The sequence below is a fragment of the Thermobia domestica genome, chromosome 6 (assembly GCF_964235325.1).
Source record: "Thermobia domestica chromosome 6, izTheDome1.hap1.1, whole genome shotgun sequence".
In the NCBI taxonomy this organism is placed as follows: domain Eukaryota; kingdom Metazoa; phylum Arthropoda; class Insecta; order Zygentoma; family Lepismatidae; genus Thermobia; species Thermobia domestica.
The window spans coordinates 38,108,909-38,129,292 of NC_137459.1; the positions used below are offsets into that span (position 1 = coordinate 38,108,909).

The 20,384-nt window shown below is 37.1% G+C and overlaps 1 protein-coding gene across 13 annotated transcripts in view; it reads left to right on the top strand.

Moving 5' to 3' along the window:
• The window catches only part of Magi (membrane associated guanylate kinase, WW and PDZ domain containing protein magi), a 265,392-nt gene that overhangs the window by 103,583 nt on the left and 141,425 nt on the right, over window positions 1–20,384 (top strand). Inside the window, exon 1 of one of the 13 annotated variants that reach the window (XM_081761532.1) lies at window positions 18,099–18,687. The exons of the other annotated variants lie outside the window; for them this stretch is intronic. Coding sequence (XP_081617658.1) covers window positions 18,555–18,687 — 133 coding nt within the window. The 5' untranslated portion in view covers window positions 18,099–18,554. Of the gene's footprint in view, window positions 1–18,098; window positions 18,688–20,384 lie in introns of those variants that run through there. 13 annotated transcript variants of the gene reach the window in all.

Sequence of the window (20,384 nt, forward strand, 5' to 3'; positions counted from 1 at the left end):
CATTTCGGTTTTTCACCGAAACCGGTTTCGGTTTTCTAAAAAAAAAACTGTTCGGTTTTTCACCAAAACCGGTTTGGTGAAAACTTTTGGAAAACAAAACTATTTCTGTGGAAACTGATTCGGTTTCCGGAGAACAACGAAACACTTTTCTGGTCACAAATAGAACATTTTGAAAAAGACTGGAACCGGTTTTGGAGAAAACCGATAACCGTTTTCGGTGAAAAAGCGAACCGGTTTTTGGAGAAAACCGAAACTGTTTTTTGAAAATTTTATATAATAATATGCCTATATAATATGTAAGCATCAGACTTGATTAACTAAACGTCTAAACGATTATTATAAAAAATGTTAGTGATTTAACAAAATGCCCATATGACGGTGGAACGTTTTATCGTTTACCAAAGTATTGTAAACTATGAAAAATCCTAGTTTCCTGTAAATACATAAGTTAACTGTAAATGAATTCACGAACAAAATCAAATTAATAAGTGCAATAGAAATATTTCTTTCTGACGTTCGTGCTAGGCCAGCAACAGCGATAAGTGTGGTGTTCTGTAGAAGGACCATTCTTACACTTCAAGTGAAAGTAATTAACAATAGATAATATCTGCTGTTCACGAGGGGGATATTTTCACAAGAATCATATGCTTTTTAGGAGGGGACATTATAACACATCACTAAAAATACCTCCTCAATACAAACGCTAACCATTTAATACCACTGTGATTACCGTGACAACCGCTGACATTGGAATTATTGTCAATTGACAATAGAAACCAAATTAAGTTTGAAAATATAAGAAAAGTGTATTTTTGTGGACAAACAAAAGAAAGAAACGCGTCCGTTTAGATATCTCCCACCTCCTTCGAATTTCACCAAAACAATCTCAAACGTTTGTGAACAATCGATGCACTAACGATTGAAAGTATTTCGGAGCCAGTCGGCGATGGTTGTGGTGTGTGTGTGGGGGGGGGGGAGGGTGCTGGCGCCTAAACTAGATACGCAAATATATATCATTTTCTTTCGCGCAAAAACAAAAATTTTGTGTGCACAAACAATGCACTAACAATCGATACCATTTTGGCGCCAATCGACGTTGGTGAGAGGCTGGTCTCTAAACTACGACCGAGACCATTTTGATGCCAATCGTTGTGATTGGGGGCTCCGTTTAGACAACCACCCAAATTAATATTTGAATATTTTGAAATTACTATACAAATGCCTGTTCTGCGTGCACAGATGTGCACAATCGATGCATTTACGTTTGAGACTATTTTTGTGAAATTCGGAAGAGGTGGAGTTCTGTCTAAATGGCCCTGAAAGGAACTCGGTCTGAGCTTTTTTTTAAAAAGTAGTATTACAGACAGTGGCGGCAATAATGGTCCCGCAGACCCTACGGTTCGGGAGTATTTTGAAACTCGATTCGCATAGATTTTGTTCTTTAGTTCTGAAGGGTTAGGGAGGGGGATAAAGGCGGCTTTCCACCACTGAATATAAATTAACTTGATACACATAAGTTGTAATTCAAAGTTTAAATTGTTTTTGCTACAAACTTTCACTTTTTGAACGTTGTTTGATTATTATTTTTTCTTTAATGTTCTAATGGTCTGTGAATCTCATGGTCAGTTCAATTGCATGCAAACTGCTAATTGTTGACTTTATAATTTTTAAAAATAGAGAGAAATAATTGGTAAGTATCTTGCAATAGCTTTATGTCGCGTGTTTTTAGGAATGATTTTCTCCGTAAGTAAAATAGGGCAGAAACCCTAGTTATAAATTAAACTTTGTTGGTCGTATAATATACACAATTGTGCTTATAGAGTAGCACGCGCAGAACAAATCACGGATTTTATAAACAACGCTTAATAATCCGTGGACGGCATTAAATAGTTTACACTTCATATGCACATATGAAGTCAACAATTGTGTGTTAACATATCGCAGCGACAACACACAGTGCGTGAACACACCCAAACATGTAACTTAATCGCTGTTGTCGTGCATTATATTTATTAGATGTAATTGAAGTCAATCGCCTTGTCGAGTATTAACGGAACAGCTGTTTACAATGTCATAAACCATTGTGCCATGACTTTTGATGTAGAGCGAAAATACCAAGTGCTCAAGTAATAGTTAAATGTAAACAAAACGGGGAGGAAACGTAACATTAATCAGTGCACTCAATGAGACCGTCGCGTGAACAACTTAATAAAACACTTCGTTTGTTGTGGCATTTATTTAAAGAGTGTTCGTGCCATTTGAAAGAGGTTGCAAACTTGGTCAATCATGTATGTATACGGAGGTATGGAAAAAGGATCACACATGTGATACTGTTCGAACACTCTTCGAAATGAAGTGAAATTGAATCTCTCAGTTGTACGTCCCACTGTTATGCCGTGTAGGCTAAAAGAGACTGAATAAAATGGAATGAATAAAGTGGGAGGAAACAGGAGTACCCTGAGAAAACCCAAAATACTAGTGCGATCAAATTCAAGATTTAATGTAATGTAACAGTATTGATATGTTAGAGATGGGTTATATATGTTACAGTAGCATAACCAAGGAAATTTTTATTTTCAGTCTTATTTACATCTTTGGTTTTCAAATTTTATAGAGAGCTTCTCCCTGATTCGTTAGTTTCCTTCCTTGTGTTGCAAGAATCTCGGTGTGGTTACCTGTAATTCTGATCCTACATTAATCCTTCGTTTACAAAGGGAGTGTTAAAATATGTCTTCTCTTTTGGGGCCGCAGTGGCTCAGTGGTGGAGCGTTCACCTCTGTGCATGGGGTCCTTGAGATCCCAGCTCGCCCTAAGTGAGCTTTGTGGTGGACAAATACAATGTACGTCGGTTTTCTCGGGGTTCTCCCGTTTCCTCCCACTTTCTTCATTTCATTCATTTCTCATCACCGTCTCCCTTAACCTATCCGTCATGGAACTCGTAAAACGTAAAGATTTCGTTTCATGTTTACGCTTCTTTAAAATATTTTTTATGGACAATTTCTTAATATTATGTAAAAAGTAAGCAAATACTTTTAAAGGTCTCCGTAATGGACATAAAGTATCCCTCCCTTGGTGTAACTTGTCATCAAAATATGCACAACTTTATTTCTCTTATTGTGTATAGATACCATTCTTTGTCAATAAAATACACTCATATATTATAGAAACAAGTAAGAGCCATCGTTCTTCAGTGGAAAGAGTGAGTGAATTAGAATTCACATATTTTTTCTTTGTGTTGTAAGCAAATGTGGTATATTAGATGTCTGGAAGTGACATTGAGCAAGAACTAGCAAACTATGTAACAAAAGTATTTTAGGGAAAAAATTGATCAAAAGATTGCGAACTAGGCCAATAATTAGTATTTGGATCAGGGTCCACAAAATATTTGAACGGCCCCTAAATCAAGGTTTTTTTTTTTTTTACGGAATAAGCACATCATTCTGAGTTAAGTGATAGTTTGGGTTTGGCTACAGTATGTATATGTAGCTCTCGAGATATAAGGCTTACAAGAAAAATTTTGATTGAAATATAGATATTTTATCTTTTGATCCAAAAATGATTACATAGTACTTGCATTGTCGAAACTTTGCCCAAACAAATTGAATTAACAATAATGAGGGGAAAATTCACATACTTGTGAAATTATTTTGTTTTATTCAATGTTGAACACTATTTGGCCATATTAATCTGCTTTCAACGTTTCACCTTGCTCAAAATCTATTAAACTATAGGGCCTATGTGTAACATAAAGTAAATATATAAAACACATATAGTACTTTGATGATTAATTCGTGTTGAGACAAAATTCCAACCTCTCTCTCTCGAACTTGATTTTAATAAAATATCAAAGTAGCCATAAACAATTCTCTGATTATTATTTATTTATTTATTTATTTTTAATTTGGACCAAGTTCCAACATTCATTTCTTGAATTTTACTGAAGAAAATGTAGTCTACGTCTTATACATTCTTCGGCTAAAAGGAATCAATTCACCAATGGAAACCTGAAAAATGGTGTTACAAGACAACACATCTTCAGGTAAATTAATAGACAAATCAGAAAGCGAGATCTCAGTACTGATATCTTTCCTTTAGTAAAGATCAGCAACAAAATTTGTTTTATAGACCCACACCCTTTCGCACCGTCAGTCTCGTACGCGGCCAGTTAATTACGCAAATGAAAATAATTCATCAAAGTGTATAAACGAAACATTTTTGTGTGTAAAGTTATAAATTTTACGAGATTATACCAGCAATACTTGATTTCAACTCACTTCAGAGTTTTACTTCGTTGGCTTCTCCAATTACCTGACGAAAGTTTGTACTGTACTCTAGCCAAATTTCTTGGCTTGCCAATTCAAACATTTTCCTTCGTACAGTCAGCGACAAAAGTTTTTTCCGTTTGGTGAAATTAGTTTGGTAAATAACTCCAGAATGGAAGGATAAATTGAGTACAGTCTTCAGTAAATGAAAACGAATGTGATTTTCTGTGCGTTCCAGCCCTGAAACTTGGTGAAACCGTGTACATTCCACCGTTATTCCCAAAATAAATTTTACTAAGCGGGAGGAACTTTTATCACTGACTGTACAGTCACCTTTTTAAATATTGCTTAATATCTATTTATGTTAGAGTGCTAATAAATATTCTTTTGAAGGATTACGCGATTCAGTAATTTCTCCTCTTCGCCTCTCTATATTTGCTAGTAATCTAAGTGATATTGCGCAGCTTTTGAGCGTGATTGTCCACTTAATAGATTCAAGTTCCCATTTCCTGAAACATTCACTTTAGAAAATTTTAAAAGATTTGTAAGATATACGAACATAGTATATTTCCATCATTCTCACACATCATATAAGTTATGGAGTTATTTTTATCGTTTGTTTATTACAAAACCGGGCCTTATACATATTTACCTCATAACTCCAAAATTATTTGGACCAGGAAGTAGAAATTTTACGTGATGTAACTGTCCCCTATTTCTGAATCTAAAACTGTGTGAATCAGATCGGATTTAGAGGGATTATGGGGATCATTCGAAATTTCCATAAAATTGAAGTTCCGTTCTGTTCTAAAAATTGCAGTAGAAAGTCCGTTTCTTATACGAAATGAAAGTTACCATAATAAAATACATTGAAAGCGAAGAATGGTTTATTTCATTGTGATAAATTATTGTAGGAAACATTATTTTTAAGGGAACTTTTCTTTTCATTCAAGAAAAATGCTGTTGTTCTGAGAAGGTTTAAATATAAACTCATTTATGACTAATGCTTTTATATTATTTTATTTTTAATATTTAGTTCTGTTGTATGTTAAATTCTCTAGGAATAGTCCATAGTTCACATGTTACAACTAAGGTTCAAGAAGGATGTGGTAAGACTTTCGTGATGTAAGTTTGAATTCGTGTTATTTTTTGACATTCTTGTGTAGTTAGGTAATTCCTTTGTATACATAGGGAGAAAAATATTTGCAACATTGTTCTGTTCGCCATTATATTCCTCTGTATGTTTACTCGAGTATCAACACCCGGAGAGAAAAACTATTTCAAGAACACACTACTCATTTACATTGCAATATAGTTCTAATTTAAAAATAATTTTTCAGTTACTTATGCGAATTCTTAATTACTGGCGCTGCTTAGGTGAGAGTCTACAGGCTACTAGCGTCAGTGAGCGTTTTTGTTACAGAATTCATAGACCATCGTTTGAATCCCACAGCATAACATTCTGGTGAAAGTTTTTTTTTTTCTTTTTTTTTTTTGTATGGATTTTCCAACTGTAGCCAAGTAAATGTTGAGATGACACGTCTTGATATTAGACGTTCACAAATTTTCATATAAAATTCCCAATTTCTTGTTTTCAATAAAATTCCTAGTTCCTTGTTTAAATAGCTTGCTACAAAATCTGCATCTGTAACTGCAATACTCTCTTCTCTCTAGTCTAACGTACCTTGGTGTATGGCGTTCCTGGTTCGTTTCCCGGTTGGAGATTTTTGAAATTGGAACATATTAACCCTAGTTCGGATTCCGTCTTGAGGGACACGGTGGCTCACTGGTAGAGCGCTTACCCCTGGTGCTTAGGGTCCGTGGTTCGATCCTCGTCCAAGTAAGTTTGTGGTGGACAACATCGTGTTCATACGTTTTTTCGAAGCACTCCCGTTTCCTCCCACATTCTCATTCCACCAATTCTTCTTAGCCTAAAGGACATAATCGTGGGACGTTAAACTGAAAGATTTCATTTCATTTTCTCGACAAATCTTTCATGATCATTCAGTTTCATTAATCCTCCATCTCCTTCAGCCTACAAAGCATGGGACGTATAATGAAGCATATACAAAGCATTGTTACAGTACCTCGTATACATACCTTAAAGTTACGAAGGAATGAACGTATACTCACCGAAGATTTTAGCATTACATGACTGGGCTTACTTTACGAAAAAAAAAAAAACAAAAAAACTAGTATTCCATTTTAAGGGTGCAGACTACTAAAAATGACACAAAAGCTAAGCATTTTTCTATTGCCCGTTTTTCGTAAATGAAAAGAGAGAATGAAATATAACCTACCACAATAATAGATAACGTTATTTTACATCCGAAAATATGAATTTAAAAAAATCAGTGTTGCCATCCATAGAAATTAACAGTGTGGCCAGAATATGAATTACCCAAACATTAGGTTAAGACGACGACTAGAAAAATGAACTTAACGGTGATTGATGACTTATGTTGTCTTGGCTCCTTGTTAACTACTTTTTAAATAATATTTCTATTCATTTTGTAATAAACAGTACAAAATAAATAATTTTGTAATAAACAGTACATTTCTGGTGCTTGGAGTCCATGGTTTTATCCCAACTCGCGTCAGGTTTACTTTGTAGGGGTTCTCCCGTTTGCTACCATTTACCTCATTCCGCCACTTCACTCATTTCTCATCACCACCACCTCCTTTAGCCTACAGGGCATAATCGAGGGGCATAAAACTCAAAGATTCCATATAATTTTCCCCCATTCCTTTCTTCGTCCCGGGGGCACGGTGGCTCAATGGCAGAGCTCTTCTCGCTGGCGTGTGGGGTCCCTGGTTCGACCCTCGATCAAGTAAATTTGTGGTCGACAAAATGGTGCTCGTGGTTTTTCTCGGAGTACTCCCGTTTCTTCCCACTTTCTTATTCGACCAGTTCTTCCGTCACCATTCAGTTGTTTTAATCATAGTTTTCCTTAGCCAACCAGGCATATAATCGTGGGACGTTAAATTCGAAAATTTCATTTTTCTTCCTCCCCAATTTCCCGGTAGTGTGATCACTCAGGAAGTTCATCCTTCATACGTGACGGGCTAACATTGCTATATCTGTCAGGAGCCCAGAAATCCTATTTCCTAATCAGAATGTTTACAGAAACAAGAAGCGTCTGCACCATCTGCAGAATTATATTTACACTGACGAGATTCTGTAGTCAATGAAATTAGTCATGTCTCAACTACAGCATGGGGGTCGTAGTGGCTCAGTGGCAGAGCGTTCACCTCTGGTGCATGAGATCTCGGGTTCAAACCCTGCTCCCGCCAAGTGAACTTTGTGGTGGACAAACACCGTGCGCGTGGGTTTCCTCGGGGTTCTCCCATTTCCTCCCACTTTCTTCATCCCACCATTTCATTCATTACTCATCATCATCGTCTCCTTTAGCCTAGCCGGCATAACCGTGGGTCGTAAAACTTAAAAAAATTCATTCATTCATTCAACTACAGCATGTCTTAAATGTCACTTTAAAAGCTGTAAAAAAAAGTAAAAATATACTAATTTTACGTTCGAGTGAGGAAAGGAGAAAAAAATTGGTGACCGTGAAAAAATGGAATTCTATATTTCAACAGATTTACACGTGTCATGGCCCATAGGTAGCGAAAAAGTTATTTTTTGACATCTGTTTGTATGTTCGTTCTGATGTACGGTACACTCACCTAGAGGACATACCGTTCACTGTACATGAACCAAATTTTAAAGCTTTCATGTGACCCTCCTACCCCTAAAAATATGGGTAGTGTACTTAAGAGTACTCAAAATAAAAGGAAAAATTCCATTTTCTCAAAAAACGGCTCTCTTTTTTTTACATTTAATAAACTAGTTTTATAAAAACAACCCCGTCATACAGTATGTCATTTGTTTGGGAAAAATCCAGAAGGGATAATATATATTTTGGGGGAGTTTTTTTCTTTCATGTGATTTTTACGAACAAACAAAAAAAAACATTACTTTAGTGACTTTCTTCATATTTCCTAATAACCTGGCAATATGGCAGAACTTATTTGGTCCTGAAAATATGTACGAGTAGTAGTTTATTTTTGGTATTTTTTTGCGGGGAAGGGGGCGGTGGCTCGGTGGTAGAGCGTTCATCTCCTGTGTTTTGGGGTCCCTGGTTCGATCCCAGCTCGCGCCTTGTGGACTTTGTGATGGACAAACATCGTGCTCGTGGGTTGTTTTCGGGGTTCTCCCGTTTCCTCTCACTTTCTTCATTCCACCATTCCATTCATTTCTCATCATCACCGTCTCCTTTAGCCTAACCGGCATAACCATAAGACGTAAAACTCAAAGATTTGATTTTTCATTTTTTTGGTAATTTTTGGACGATTTTCTCAAAAACGACTCGTAGGATTTTCTTCATTTTTCGTAAATAGATATTTCATTAGTAACCTGACAATACTATAGTGTAATTCATTTGTCCTGAAAAATGTAGGAAAGGTAGTTTATTCTTGGATGTTCTGTGGACAATTTTCTTAAAAGCGATTCATGCGATTAGATTTGTATTTCATAAATGTTTCATTATTATTCTTATAATGTTGCATAAATCCCTTCCATGAGAATATCCGCAAAGGGTGAGTTTTGTTGTTGTTGTTGACAGTTTTGTAAAATACTACTCACACGATTTTCTTATTTTAAAAACAGACTGTTTGCAGATGATATGGCGCTTATTTCGGAAGCTGAAAAGAGACTCAGTAAGATGTTAGAAAAGTGGAGGAAGGGCTGTGAAAAAATATGGGATGAAAACAAAACTTAAAAAAAAAAAGCCATGGTTATTGGGAACAGGCAGTCGATGTCAAATGTGAAAGTAAGAGGGGAGAAAATAGAACAAGTGACCAGTTTTTGATACCTGGGTAGTATTGTTAGTAATTATATGAAATGTGAACATGAAACAAAAGCAAGGATAGAAATGGCGAAAGAACAGCTTTTAAGGGTAAGAAAAGTCTGTTTTGTGGTACCTTGAATAAAGAGTTGAGAAAAAAGACTCCTAACATGCTTCGTGTGGAGTACTGTACTGTATGGAGCAGAAATATAGACATTATCCAAAAATTGTTAAAAATGACTGAAAGCTTTCGAAATGTGGGTGTGGAGAAGAATGGGAAGAATTAGATGAGTGGAGCGGAAAATTAATGAGAGGGTGTTAGAAATGGTGGGGGAGGAAAGAACAATTTTAGATATTATTAGGAAGAGGAAGAGAAACTGGTTGGGACATTAAATAAGAAGAAACTATCATGAGAGACGTGCTGGAAAGTATGGTGGCTAGAATTGATGGATAGGGATGCACACAAGACAAGATTTGTGGCTGTCTCGTCTCGAAAATGTGCTGTAAAAGTGATGTCTCGACTCGAAAAATGCATATTTCTCTATTGGAAGAGCCGTGTCTCGACTTGAATTTTGTCAGGAAAATCATGTATCGACTCGTCTCGTGCGCATCCCTATTGAGGGACGCTGTCAAAACAGAAAAAAATCTACGTGAAGACGGAAAGGTTAACTGAAGACCGTGCAGCATGGAAACTTTTTTGAAACAGGTTAAAATTAGAAGTTACAATGAAATTTAGTGGAATTTTGATACACGATCCAGGAGGAAGTTCCTGTCCAGATTATCATCATTGCTACCCTAAGATGATTATATCGTAGTAACGAAATCATGATTATTCATGATTATTTGATAATGATTATTCTTATTTCCAGAAGGTAATATATTATTATTTACATTAATAAATACATCAATAAGTTATAATTACACCGTGTTAACTTTACAGTGAATATATTAATATGAACCTTATGTATATCAGTGATTCTCAATGGATTCAGGGTTATGAGCCTCCTTTTTATTTTTAAGGCGAAGTTCCTTCGTGGCTAAGCGGTTAGCGTATTCGCCTTTGGTGTGAGAGATCCGGGTTCAGTTACCGGCGGAAGCTAATGTGGTTCGGATTCCACGTAAAACTGTAGGTGCACGTCTCATATAGCCTCGCTGCTGAAAGGGACGCTAAACTAAAAGTCAAATCAAATTAAATTTATTTTTTAGGCAAGATGCGGACCCAACGTCTCTAAAGTTTAGTAATTGAGAGGTAGGTAGTAATGTTAGCAATTAAATTACAAACCTTTATTTATAAGTGTACAATGTATTTTATTAATTATGATTTAGAATATTGGCACAAATTTGGCAATAATTTTTTTCAAGTAAATAGTGAAACGAAAAATGAAAAGCAATTGCATTACAAATCAAGATTTTGAGGTGAAGGAATTTGGAATTATTTGCAAAACTCAATTTGGCTTTACTATTTGGTCATGCAAAGCATTGCAGTGAGTCAGGAGTGTCCGTATATATTATTTATTTTTTTTTAAAAAAAAGACAACTAAAGATAATCAGTTCTTGTGTTTTAATTTTTCCATTCGTTTTTTTTCCTTTTTGTCTGCAAATTACGTGTTTTGATCAGTCGTACTAATTGGTTAAACCAAATGCATGTTGTTTCTACTTAGTATTTCTGACTAATTGACTATAATAAACAATTGATATTGCGAACTATTTCGAACTGTTCGTATTTATTTACATTCTGTAATCAGATTCTGGCTTCTATGTTGATATTCCAAGTAGAGTTAGTCTTACATATACACTAAGGGTGTCAGTTAGTCATTTGTTGATGGACTGTTGCATGAAAGAATGGATCCTGGTACTGTTTCGTATAACGAATACCAGATATGTGAAACATTTTATACACAATATAAGAATCCGTATTGTATTGAACAAGGTTAAATGAAGCACATGTTTAATGTGTCATTTTATACTGTATTTCTTGTGACGTCAAGAATAGAAGGGTATATTCACTATTATTGAGCCATTTTAAGTTATATGCTCGTTTAACGTGGACGCTTACTTTTGCTGTTCAGTTAGTTATTCAACGTACTAGTTAGTACAGACAGTGGTTCTTGAGGCAAAATAATGAATCCGAAAACTGTTCGAAAAGCATTCCTTCGTATGGTTTTTCGGAAACCACCTAAAAAAGGTAGAATTAAAGACTATGGTTTCGATCGGGATAAATCACTCTTGAGAGAATATCGTGCTCTGGTGTCGAAGGCTCGCAGTGCTGTGTATGGTCGTAAAATGAGTATCTATGAAGAGGTGTATCAAGGATTCAGTATCAGCCGAGTCTTTCCTAGAGGATATAGTGCACTTGAGCTACTTCATATGGATATCGAAGAAAGTAATAGTGAAACACAAGATTACATACTTGATTCTTCCGAGAACCAGATTTTCAGTCATGTTCCAGGTTTTCGAAGATTTAGGGAAAGACACTATGATTCCACCTCAGAAGAAGAAACCGTGAACAAGAATCGAATGACTCGGCCACCACGTCGGAGAAAGTCTGTGAAGAAAAATCGAAAAGGACTTCTTGTGAGTTTTCGTAACAAAGTGAAGAAAATACGTCAGTCGGTGCAAAACTTCATAAAAGGCCGTAAAAATGTTCGGTTGGTGAATGAAGAAGATTATGACGGTGACGATGAGAGCTCGATATGCACGACAGTAAAATTTACTTTAAGAGACTCAAAAGATGGTTGTACCTCGTGTCGACATCAAAACCGGAAGTTGAAATGCGTTGAAAGTCGCTCGGGAAAAAGATGTAATCGGAAGGCAGCCATGCTCTGTTTCAAAGACGTTCTTGGTACAAAAACTCGATTGATCGACTTTCCGCTAGAAGAGTGCCTTTCAAATCAGATTCAACCCCAAAGGTTCAAAGACATAGACGGTGGGGAAAGGTCTGTCGTAGACGAAAGGTGTAAACAGAAGGCAGTAGTGGCTCATTCCAAAGACATTCATGTTAAAACACTGCCTACAACAGATTTTCTGGTAGAAGGGCCATTTCGCTACCAAGTTCGAAATCGAAGTTGCAAATATGCTGGTGGTGTTAAGAGTGCTTCGGTCTATTTTTCTTCGGATAAAAGGTATGACTGTAAATCAATGTGTAGTTCGGCATATGCTCTTGGTGGACAAACATCTACAATCAATTTTCCGAAAGAAGTGTGTTTCCACAAATTTCAAAATCGAGGATTTAAAGAAATTGATGATGTCAGATTTTGTTCAGTCGATTTCCCTGTGGTTAAATGGTGTGTATCGGAGTCGTCGTCACGTTCCAAAGGTATCGCTAAAACTTTTGCTTCCGATTCTGCTTTGCACGTAAAGAACATGCAGAAGTTATTCCCTTTCAGACAGACGCGATGTGGGCAGGAGCAGCAGCTTGCAACGATGAGAACCGTGCAAAGTCCGTATCTGTCAACTTGTGTGGAAGGTGTCAACTCTGTTTTCGTGCAGAAAGGTACGTAATAGAGTTAGCCCGTCAGTGGTGGCTCGTGAAAGAAGTCACACCGATATAAGGGGTTTTGTCGATGCAAGCTTTGGGAAGAAAACCTCCCTAATTAAGTGTATAGAAGAATTAGGGTATTAGCTATGCTTTCTTCCCATACATTGTAGCGATAAAATCAATTTTTACCAATGTGACCACCCACAAGCCGCTATTAGTGCCGGTTCTGTCATACTATGGTGATCACGAGGACTAGTGAAGCTTGGCCTAGATTAACCAATTCCACCACCCAATAGAACGCGAGGATTTTTCCCGGTCATCAACCCCCGACCAATGAAATTTTACCAATGTCGTCTCTTGCGCCATACGGTGAACATCTGAGGGTACAGTGTCGTCGGGTAGCCACTAAGTTTTGTTTTATTCTTCTTCTTATTATTATTGCTGCTATTTTATATTTTGCTATTATTATCGTTACCATTTAATTCGAATAATTGTTAGTTTTCGTATTATAGTTCTTTAGGTACTGCTTATTGTCGCTCGTTTGCCATGTTTTTCAAGTTTGGCGACGTTGTTGGTGCACTTCTGCTGATTCACTTTTTCTCAAGTGTGCGTTCGTAAAGACGGCTCCACGAATCGTACCGAATTTTTTCCGATGTACTACACATGGCAGAAAGCAGTTCTATGATTTGTGTAGGGACCAGGCTTCACGAGTCGTCGCGGTCACTATAATAGTTTGAACTTCTGTGTATAATGCAAATTTGAAAGCAAAGGTTAGCTGGTATTGCTTTGTTATTCTTCACGAAACTATTCAAAGTAAGTTCGTTCAAACTTCGCTTTACTTTTTCATCACAGGAACTTTGGAAATATCTCCTGATACTGATTTTATGGTTATATATAATCTTTGATTTTTGGAAAAGCCGGGAGCGTTTTCTAGTTTCATTATCTTAATATCTTGTGTTTCGATCAACGAAAATAGGGAATTTTGTTTTAATCACAAAAGGAAATTGCTTAATTCACCTTGTGAGAAATGGCCCCGAAGTTCATTTACCAAAGTCTGCTTTCTCCTTTTCAGTAAAAATATATTGACAAAAATCCGTAATTCCACAATTTCCACCCCTACTCATTTTCCCATGCTTATGGGAGCTTAACGTGGATTTAAGTGGCATCCGGAGTGTCACTATTCATCTGCGGCGACCCCGAAAACTAAGGATTAGACACTAATATCGATCGTTTTCGATTATTTTTACATGTTATCCCTTCTCCCCCTTTAACTCCATGCCGATGTGAGAACTTCTTCGTGGCTAAGCTGTTAGCGTACGCGCTTTTGGTGTAGGAGACCCGAGTTTTATTTCCGACTGGAGCTCATATGATTCGGATTCCACGCTAATCAGTAGGTCCACGTCTCATATAGATTCGCAGCTGAACGGGACGTTAAACTCAAAATCAACAATCAATCTATGCCGATACGGGATTATAGTTTGGACATAAACGGCATCAGGAGGGTCAGTGTTTATCTCAGAGACCTCGGAAACTATGGGATAGATATTAATATCGGTCGTTTTTATACATGTTATCCTCTTCTCACCTCCCAATGGCGATATATAAAAGGCTAGTTTAGGTCATGGTCCGCTTATGTATAAAAAATCATTAAGTTCGATAAAGCAGTCTAGAAGAAGATAGCGCCTAAGATCTTTACATTACTTTTTATTTAGATAGAAAATTCTCCCCTGCCCCGCTTGAAGCGGAAACTTAAAAAAAAAAAAAAAAAAAAAAAAGCTGGGCCATGTGTCCCCTTGTTTTGAATGAGGAATTTATATACCGAGTTTCATATTTCGAACTTGACGACCTTGTAAAGTACTATTCTTGGCACCTAACAAAACTTGTCAAAATTATGCAGCGAGTAGGAGTTAGGCGTCAAACATTTTTACATTATATATATATATATATATATATATATATATATATATATATATATATATATATATATCGGATGTTCTTAAAATGGCGCACAGGAACAACAGAGCACTATTCTACAGGTCAAAATGAAGCAAACATGCCATATAATGTTACACCCTTTGGGACCTCCTTCAGCCGCTGTAGAGATAAAAAATTTCACTATGTGGCAACGTCGTAGTAGCTTGGAACCATTAACTTTGCTCTACAAATCCATCAAGCAGTTAAATCAATTCTTACGCTAATAGGTGGTGCTAGTGTCATCGTATCAACTCTGCCATCTGGAAAGAATCGCTGACCACTTGATGGATTAATAGATCTACTCTATGGTTCTTTATCTGCAACCTTTCCACATAGTGCAATTCGTGTCTCCAGAAGAAGAACCGAAAGGTATATAATTATGTATATTTTTTGCTTTATTTTGACTTGTAGAATACTGCTTTGTAGTCCGTGGGTGCCATTTTTAGAACACCCTATATATAATGTCCACAGCTCGAGCTCGAATATTCACATTGTTCCCCGGTACGACATTCCTTATTAAGGTGTCATCTCTTGATTATTTCAAATATATGTTTATTTGTCTTCCCACATTAAAAGATAATGCAATGGTTTTGAACAGAGATTATACAAAAAGATGGGACCTAACACTATTTCGGCTCAGCGGTATACGCCAATGGTTCCCAACAGGTGTGTCGCGATATTTTAGAACTTACAAATCATGAAACAGTTAATAATTAGTTATAATCAATTTTTAACACATACTACCAGTCGCCTCCAACGGTACCAACAATACTCTTAGTACTACATACAGTCATTAGATTATAGAAACCTATAGGCTGCGCTATTATTGATAAAAAGAATGAATCAAATGTGTCGTGATGATGTGGACATTTAGTAAAATGTATTGTCAGTCAGAAGAGGTTGGGAACTACTGTCCTACATGACAGGTATTACACACTCGTTCGATTCAATTTTGGGGGGGGGGGTAAGCTCCCTCGTGGCTAAGCGGTTAGCGTACGCGCCTTTGGCGTGGGAGACCCGGGTTCAGTTCCCGGCGGGAGCTTATGTGGTTCGGATTCCACGTTAATCAGTAGGTCCACGTCTCATATAGCCTCGCTGCTGAACGGGACGCTAAACTAAAATCACCTCACCTCACCTCAATTTTGGGGGCACCGTGGCTCAGTGGTAGAGTGGTTACCTCTGGCGCGTGGGGTTCCTGGTTCAATCCCCGGCCAAATAAGTTCGTGGTGGATAACTTAATGTCCCAGTTTTTTTTTTGGTACTCCCATTTCCTGTCATATTCTTATTCCACCAATTCTTCCACCATCATCCATCTCCCTTAGCCTAACGGGCGTAAACGTGGGAGGTTCGCTTGCTTCCAAAGTGTATGCAATCAACAGTTTCTAAAGTCCGGCTAAACCTCTTGACGTCTGTCGAAAGCCAATGGCGTGCAGGTGCCACGTTGTCGGATTTCGCTTCCTGTCACATACAGGCATAACGTGAGACATTAACGCGAGAAATTAAGATATTGAGAAACAAAGTCGTTCTTACAAATTAATTAACGCTATAGTGACATATATCACAAGGACATACCGTTGAAATTGCTTTCTTATAATCCAGGAACAAAGGCATTAGACAACGTCGCCTAACTTGCATTGGATATTGTAAAAAGGACACGCCTTAAAACGTCAGGATGTTTGAGTCGGACTGTAGTTCCAATTTTTGTAGCTGATCTTGTGGTTATTTTCTTTCTGAGCAACTAGGCGAACATTGGGATCGTAGTTTCCATATTTGGCCCCTGAACAATTTCTCTCCATTGTTACCCAATGCTATTTTTACAAGAATAGCTGGAAAATTAAGCTATCAGAATAGCACGTATGCGACAAGCGAGTAATTTGTTTTCTTTGGGTTCTCCAGTTTCCTCCCACTCCCTTCATTCCATCATTTCATTCATTTCTTGTCATTACCGTTTCCTTTAGTGTAGCCGGCATAACCGTGGGATGTAAAACTTATATTTCATTTCATTTTCTTTCCAATGAAAGTAAAACCATCAGTTACTATTCCTTTGATTACCACTGAAATTGGATGACGTTGAAGTTGTTTGTGAAGAATTATTATGTTAAATTGCAAAATACAAACTTCAGAAAGCCGTTTTAGTGGTACGTTATTTACCGATAGGAGGTACCAGGATCGAATCTGATCATTGTATTGTTTTTCTTTGTTGTACCAGGTCAACACTGAATGCCTTGACAAACTTTGTCCCACATATTACATTTCTTCTGAAAAGTTTCTTATTTTCGCCTTACACAGAGTACTCTTGATTTTTCCAAAATATTGCAAAATATTAATAATAATAATATGATAATGATGATGAATTAAAGTTTAGCGTTCTTTTCAGCAGCAAGCCTATATGAGACTTGGACACACAACTTAACATCGGATCCGAACTACCTGAGCTCCCTATGGGAATCGAAGCCGGGTCTCGTGCGTCGAAGACACGCACGTTAACCATATAGCCACCAGGAGCTGTATTATTATTATTATTATTATTAATAATAATAATACAATTACTGCATAATTTTCTAATGTATAGTAGGGATGACCATTTTGTAGTTGAGGCTCGCTAGGATTCAGGCTCAGCGTACTCAAAGAGGCTCGTGCTCTCTCAGCTCAGTGAGCACTCTTGTCTTTGAGACAAAAAAAAAAACACTTTTTTAATTTGAGACAAGACTAGAAACATGATAGATCTCGTCTCGTTTTCGATACCATAACAGAGACGATAATTTTTCACGAGTTTTAGGGGCAACACTAAATACTAGTTCACCCAAGTCTTACATTTGAGACACGATTTATGCTGTAAAAAGTATAATTTGATAGTGATTGTGCTAATACAATGAAGAGCATTTATCAACGTTTAAAGATACACAACTCAATACGACTTCAATAATAAACTTGGTTTAAATGCAGTTATACTGCATCTCTCGTGGATCTCTCGAGACGCGGAAGGATTTTCATGACATTCAGATGAAATTAAGAAAAAAATCAGGGCGTAAATTTTATACATAAATTTACAAACTTGAACGAAGAAAGCTTTTCGATAATCGAGTCGAGACGAGAATACTTCCAATGTAAAATACCTTGATCAACTGTCTTTGGGACGCGCTCTTTAGAAATATTGATGGTTATTTAAATTGTGTCCAATTTTTCAGATGTCCAGAGATGATTTGTACTACTTTCAGAAAAAAAATATTGTTTGGGCAGTGTGGGAAGAGAGGGAGAGAGAGAGAGAGAAAGAGAAAGAACAATTGAGGAATGAAAATACCAACCCCTCTGAAAATCGAACATTGCTCGAATGAAATTGTACAGCACCAAGTTTGTGCCCTCCAGGGCTGCTGCCAGGCAAATGATAAACCAAGAATTTCCTGTTGCAAATCGCTGCAGTTGTCATATTTGAATATAAACTGTGCATAGCAAATATTTTTTCGATGATTCATCAGCATTCTCTCTGAGGGTTGCATTGGTGCGTAGGTGTGAAGCCCTTCCCTATTTCTTCCAGTAAGTTGCTGATTGTGGAAGGAACCGCGGTTATCCCAATTTCAGACAAGCATCAGTGAGTGAATGTTGAATAGTAAGAGTTACTGCAAGTGTTGTAAAATCACATAAATAAGCGAGTGTCATTGAATGAGGACGATTACCTGAAGGTTGACCTGCTTTCCACTCAGTGTGAACACATGCACGCTGGCAGACACTTGCGCGTCAGCTAACAACGAGGATGGGCATCTGGTTCCCATCTGCTCGTACCGCGGCCATGTAAGAAAATTAGCCAACAGGCAACGTACGGCTACGGCCTGCCTACTGTTTCTCAGTTGGTGGAAGATAGCGTGGGGGTGCGGAGCGGGAACGGAACTAAGAAAGTGGTAGTGGTGGTGTGTTGTGCTGCAATGTCTGTGAATGGAGTGCACAAGAAGTTGGTGTTCTTGTAAATGAGTGTTCAGACGTTTTGTGTTTTCACTTACGATGTGCAGTGTGACTGATGAGAGCCATGATGATAGTTTGGATATTGCTTGGGAAACGGCTGATAACCTACAGAATGCGAAACGAGATGCTTTGAAAGAATTCTATAGAGATAAGGACGACTCATCGCCTTCCGGTAAGTCTTTTACTTTTCACGCGTCCATAGAATATACTCACCACAATGGGGGAGGGATTTGAAAGGCGCTAACGCTTTTTGTTGGTTAGCTTTTGTGTCGATTGTAGTAGTAGTAATTTCTTTTCAGTGTTGATGTATGCATGTGAGACTGAAAAAACAAACAAGAAAAAAAAACCTATATGTGATTGTATGTGAAAATGTTAACGACTTCGGTTTTACTACTTGACTTTGCGTTACATTGCACAAAATGTAATACGTTTTGGTTCGGTGAACGTTTGTATACATTTCGTGTTATATTGTACGACGGTGTATTGAGTGTTTTATGACCTCTTTTAATGCTGTCGAAGTATTTGTTGTGAACTGGTGTTGTTACAGGGGCAACTCCCCTGTTGTTGGTGTACAAAAAAAGCATTCTTTCTTGCTCGCTAGCGACATCTAGAAATGGCGTCATTGATGAAGCAACACTATTGGCCTTGGCATTGCTGTGTTTTGAGTGGATGAGGTTCATCGCTGAGTTTCCTGTTCGTCTTTGCAAGAATTTTGTTTCGTTGTTGTTGTTGTCAATTCAGACTCTTCTTTCTAAATATATAGGATTTGATATTCGATATATTCTTGCCATGTACGGATAATGTAATATTCAACTATAAACAACATTAAAACAAGATTTTAAATATATTTTGAAATACATTTGTTGGCGGTGTAATATTTAAATGGCCTGCTGCTGTTAAGTAAATGTGGCGTGAAGTCGAAAATAATAATAATAGGCGGCTTCAATACACCCATTGAAATATCAGCATGCAGACATGGTTTAGCCGCAGATTTAACCAATTGTGTTAGGGGTCGAATAGCCAAAAATTGACTAAATACTTCGCAGGGAAACTGAGAGTTATATTAATAAAAGATTTTAGGGCTAGATATACTTTATAATACCGGAGATGGAGGTGTTTTAAGTGCCAGCCATTTATTTTATAACAGTTTTATTTTTATGATTTTCTTCATTAAAGTACCATACCAGTAATCTGTCAGGTGCTTGTTGCCGAGTTTCGAAGAATAGAACTGTGGACAGAAATCAGGGCATTATGGTAGAAATTTAAGTCTTAGCAAAAAAAATTGAAATAAGCATAAATAAAGCAAATAATTTATTTTTCTTTAGTGATATCAATTTTCTAGATCACTGGAACAAATATACATAAACCAGGGATTTTTGAGACGTAAAAGTTTGGGATGGACAACATCGTGTGCGTGGGTTTTCTCGGGTACTTCCGTTTCCTCCCACATTCCCATTCCATCAGCTATTTAATCGTCATTTATTTGCCTTGATCATCCGCCTCCCGTAGCCTAAAGGACACTCAAAGATTTCATTTTCATCTCGAGACTCTACTTTTTTTGCTCCCTAAATTATTACATTGAGACTTACTAAATAAGACGTGTAGTAGGTATAGTAGAAGCTTTCCCACCAAACTACAGAAGTCAAGCTATCCTGTTTATTTTAAATGTACTCGTTTTGGTATTTCACATTCCGAACTTACCAGGTGTAATTTGTTTCTTTATATGTCGAACATTTTCGACAAAAGTGACACAAGTAAAAAGCCTCAATGTCCAAGCTCGTATCCCTCCCGAGAAAAATGACATAACTCGTAACTTGTTTTAAAGTTATTTTATAATCACAATGGTTTCTTCTTTTATGCGCAAGTATT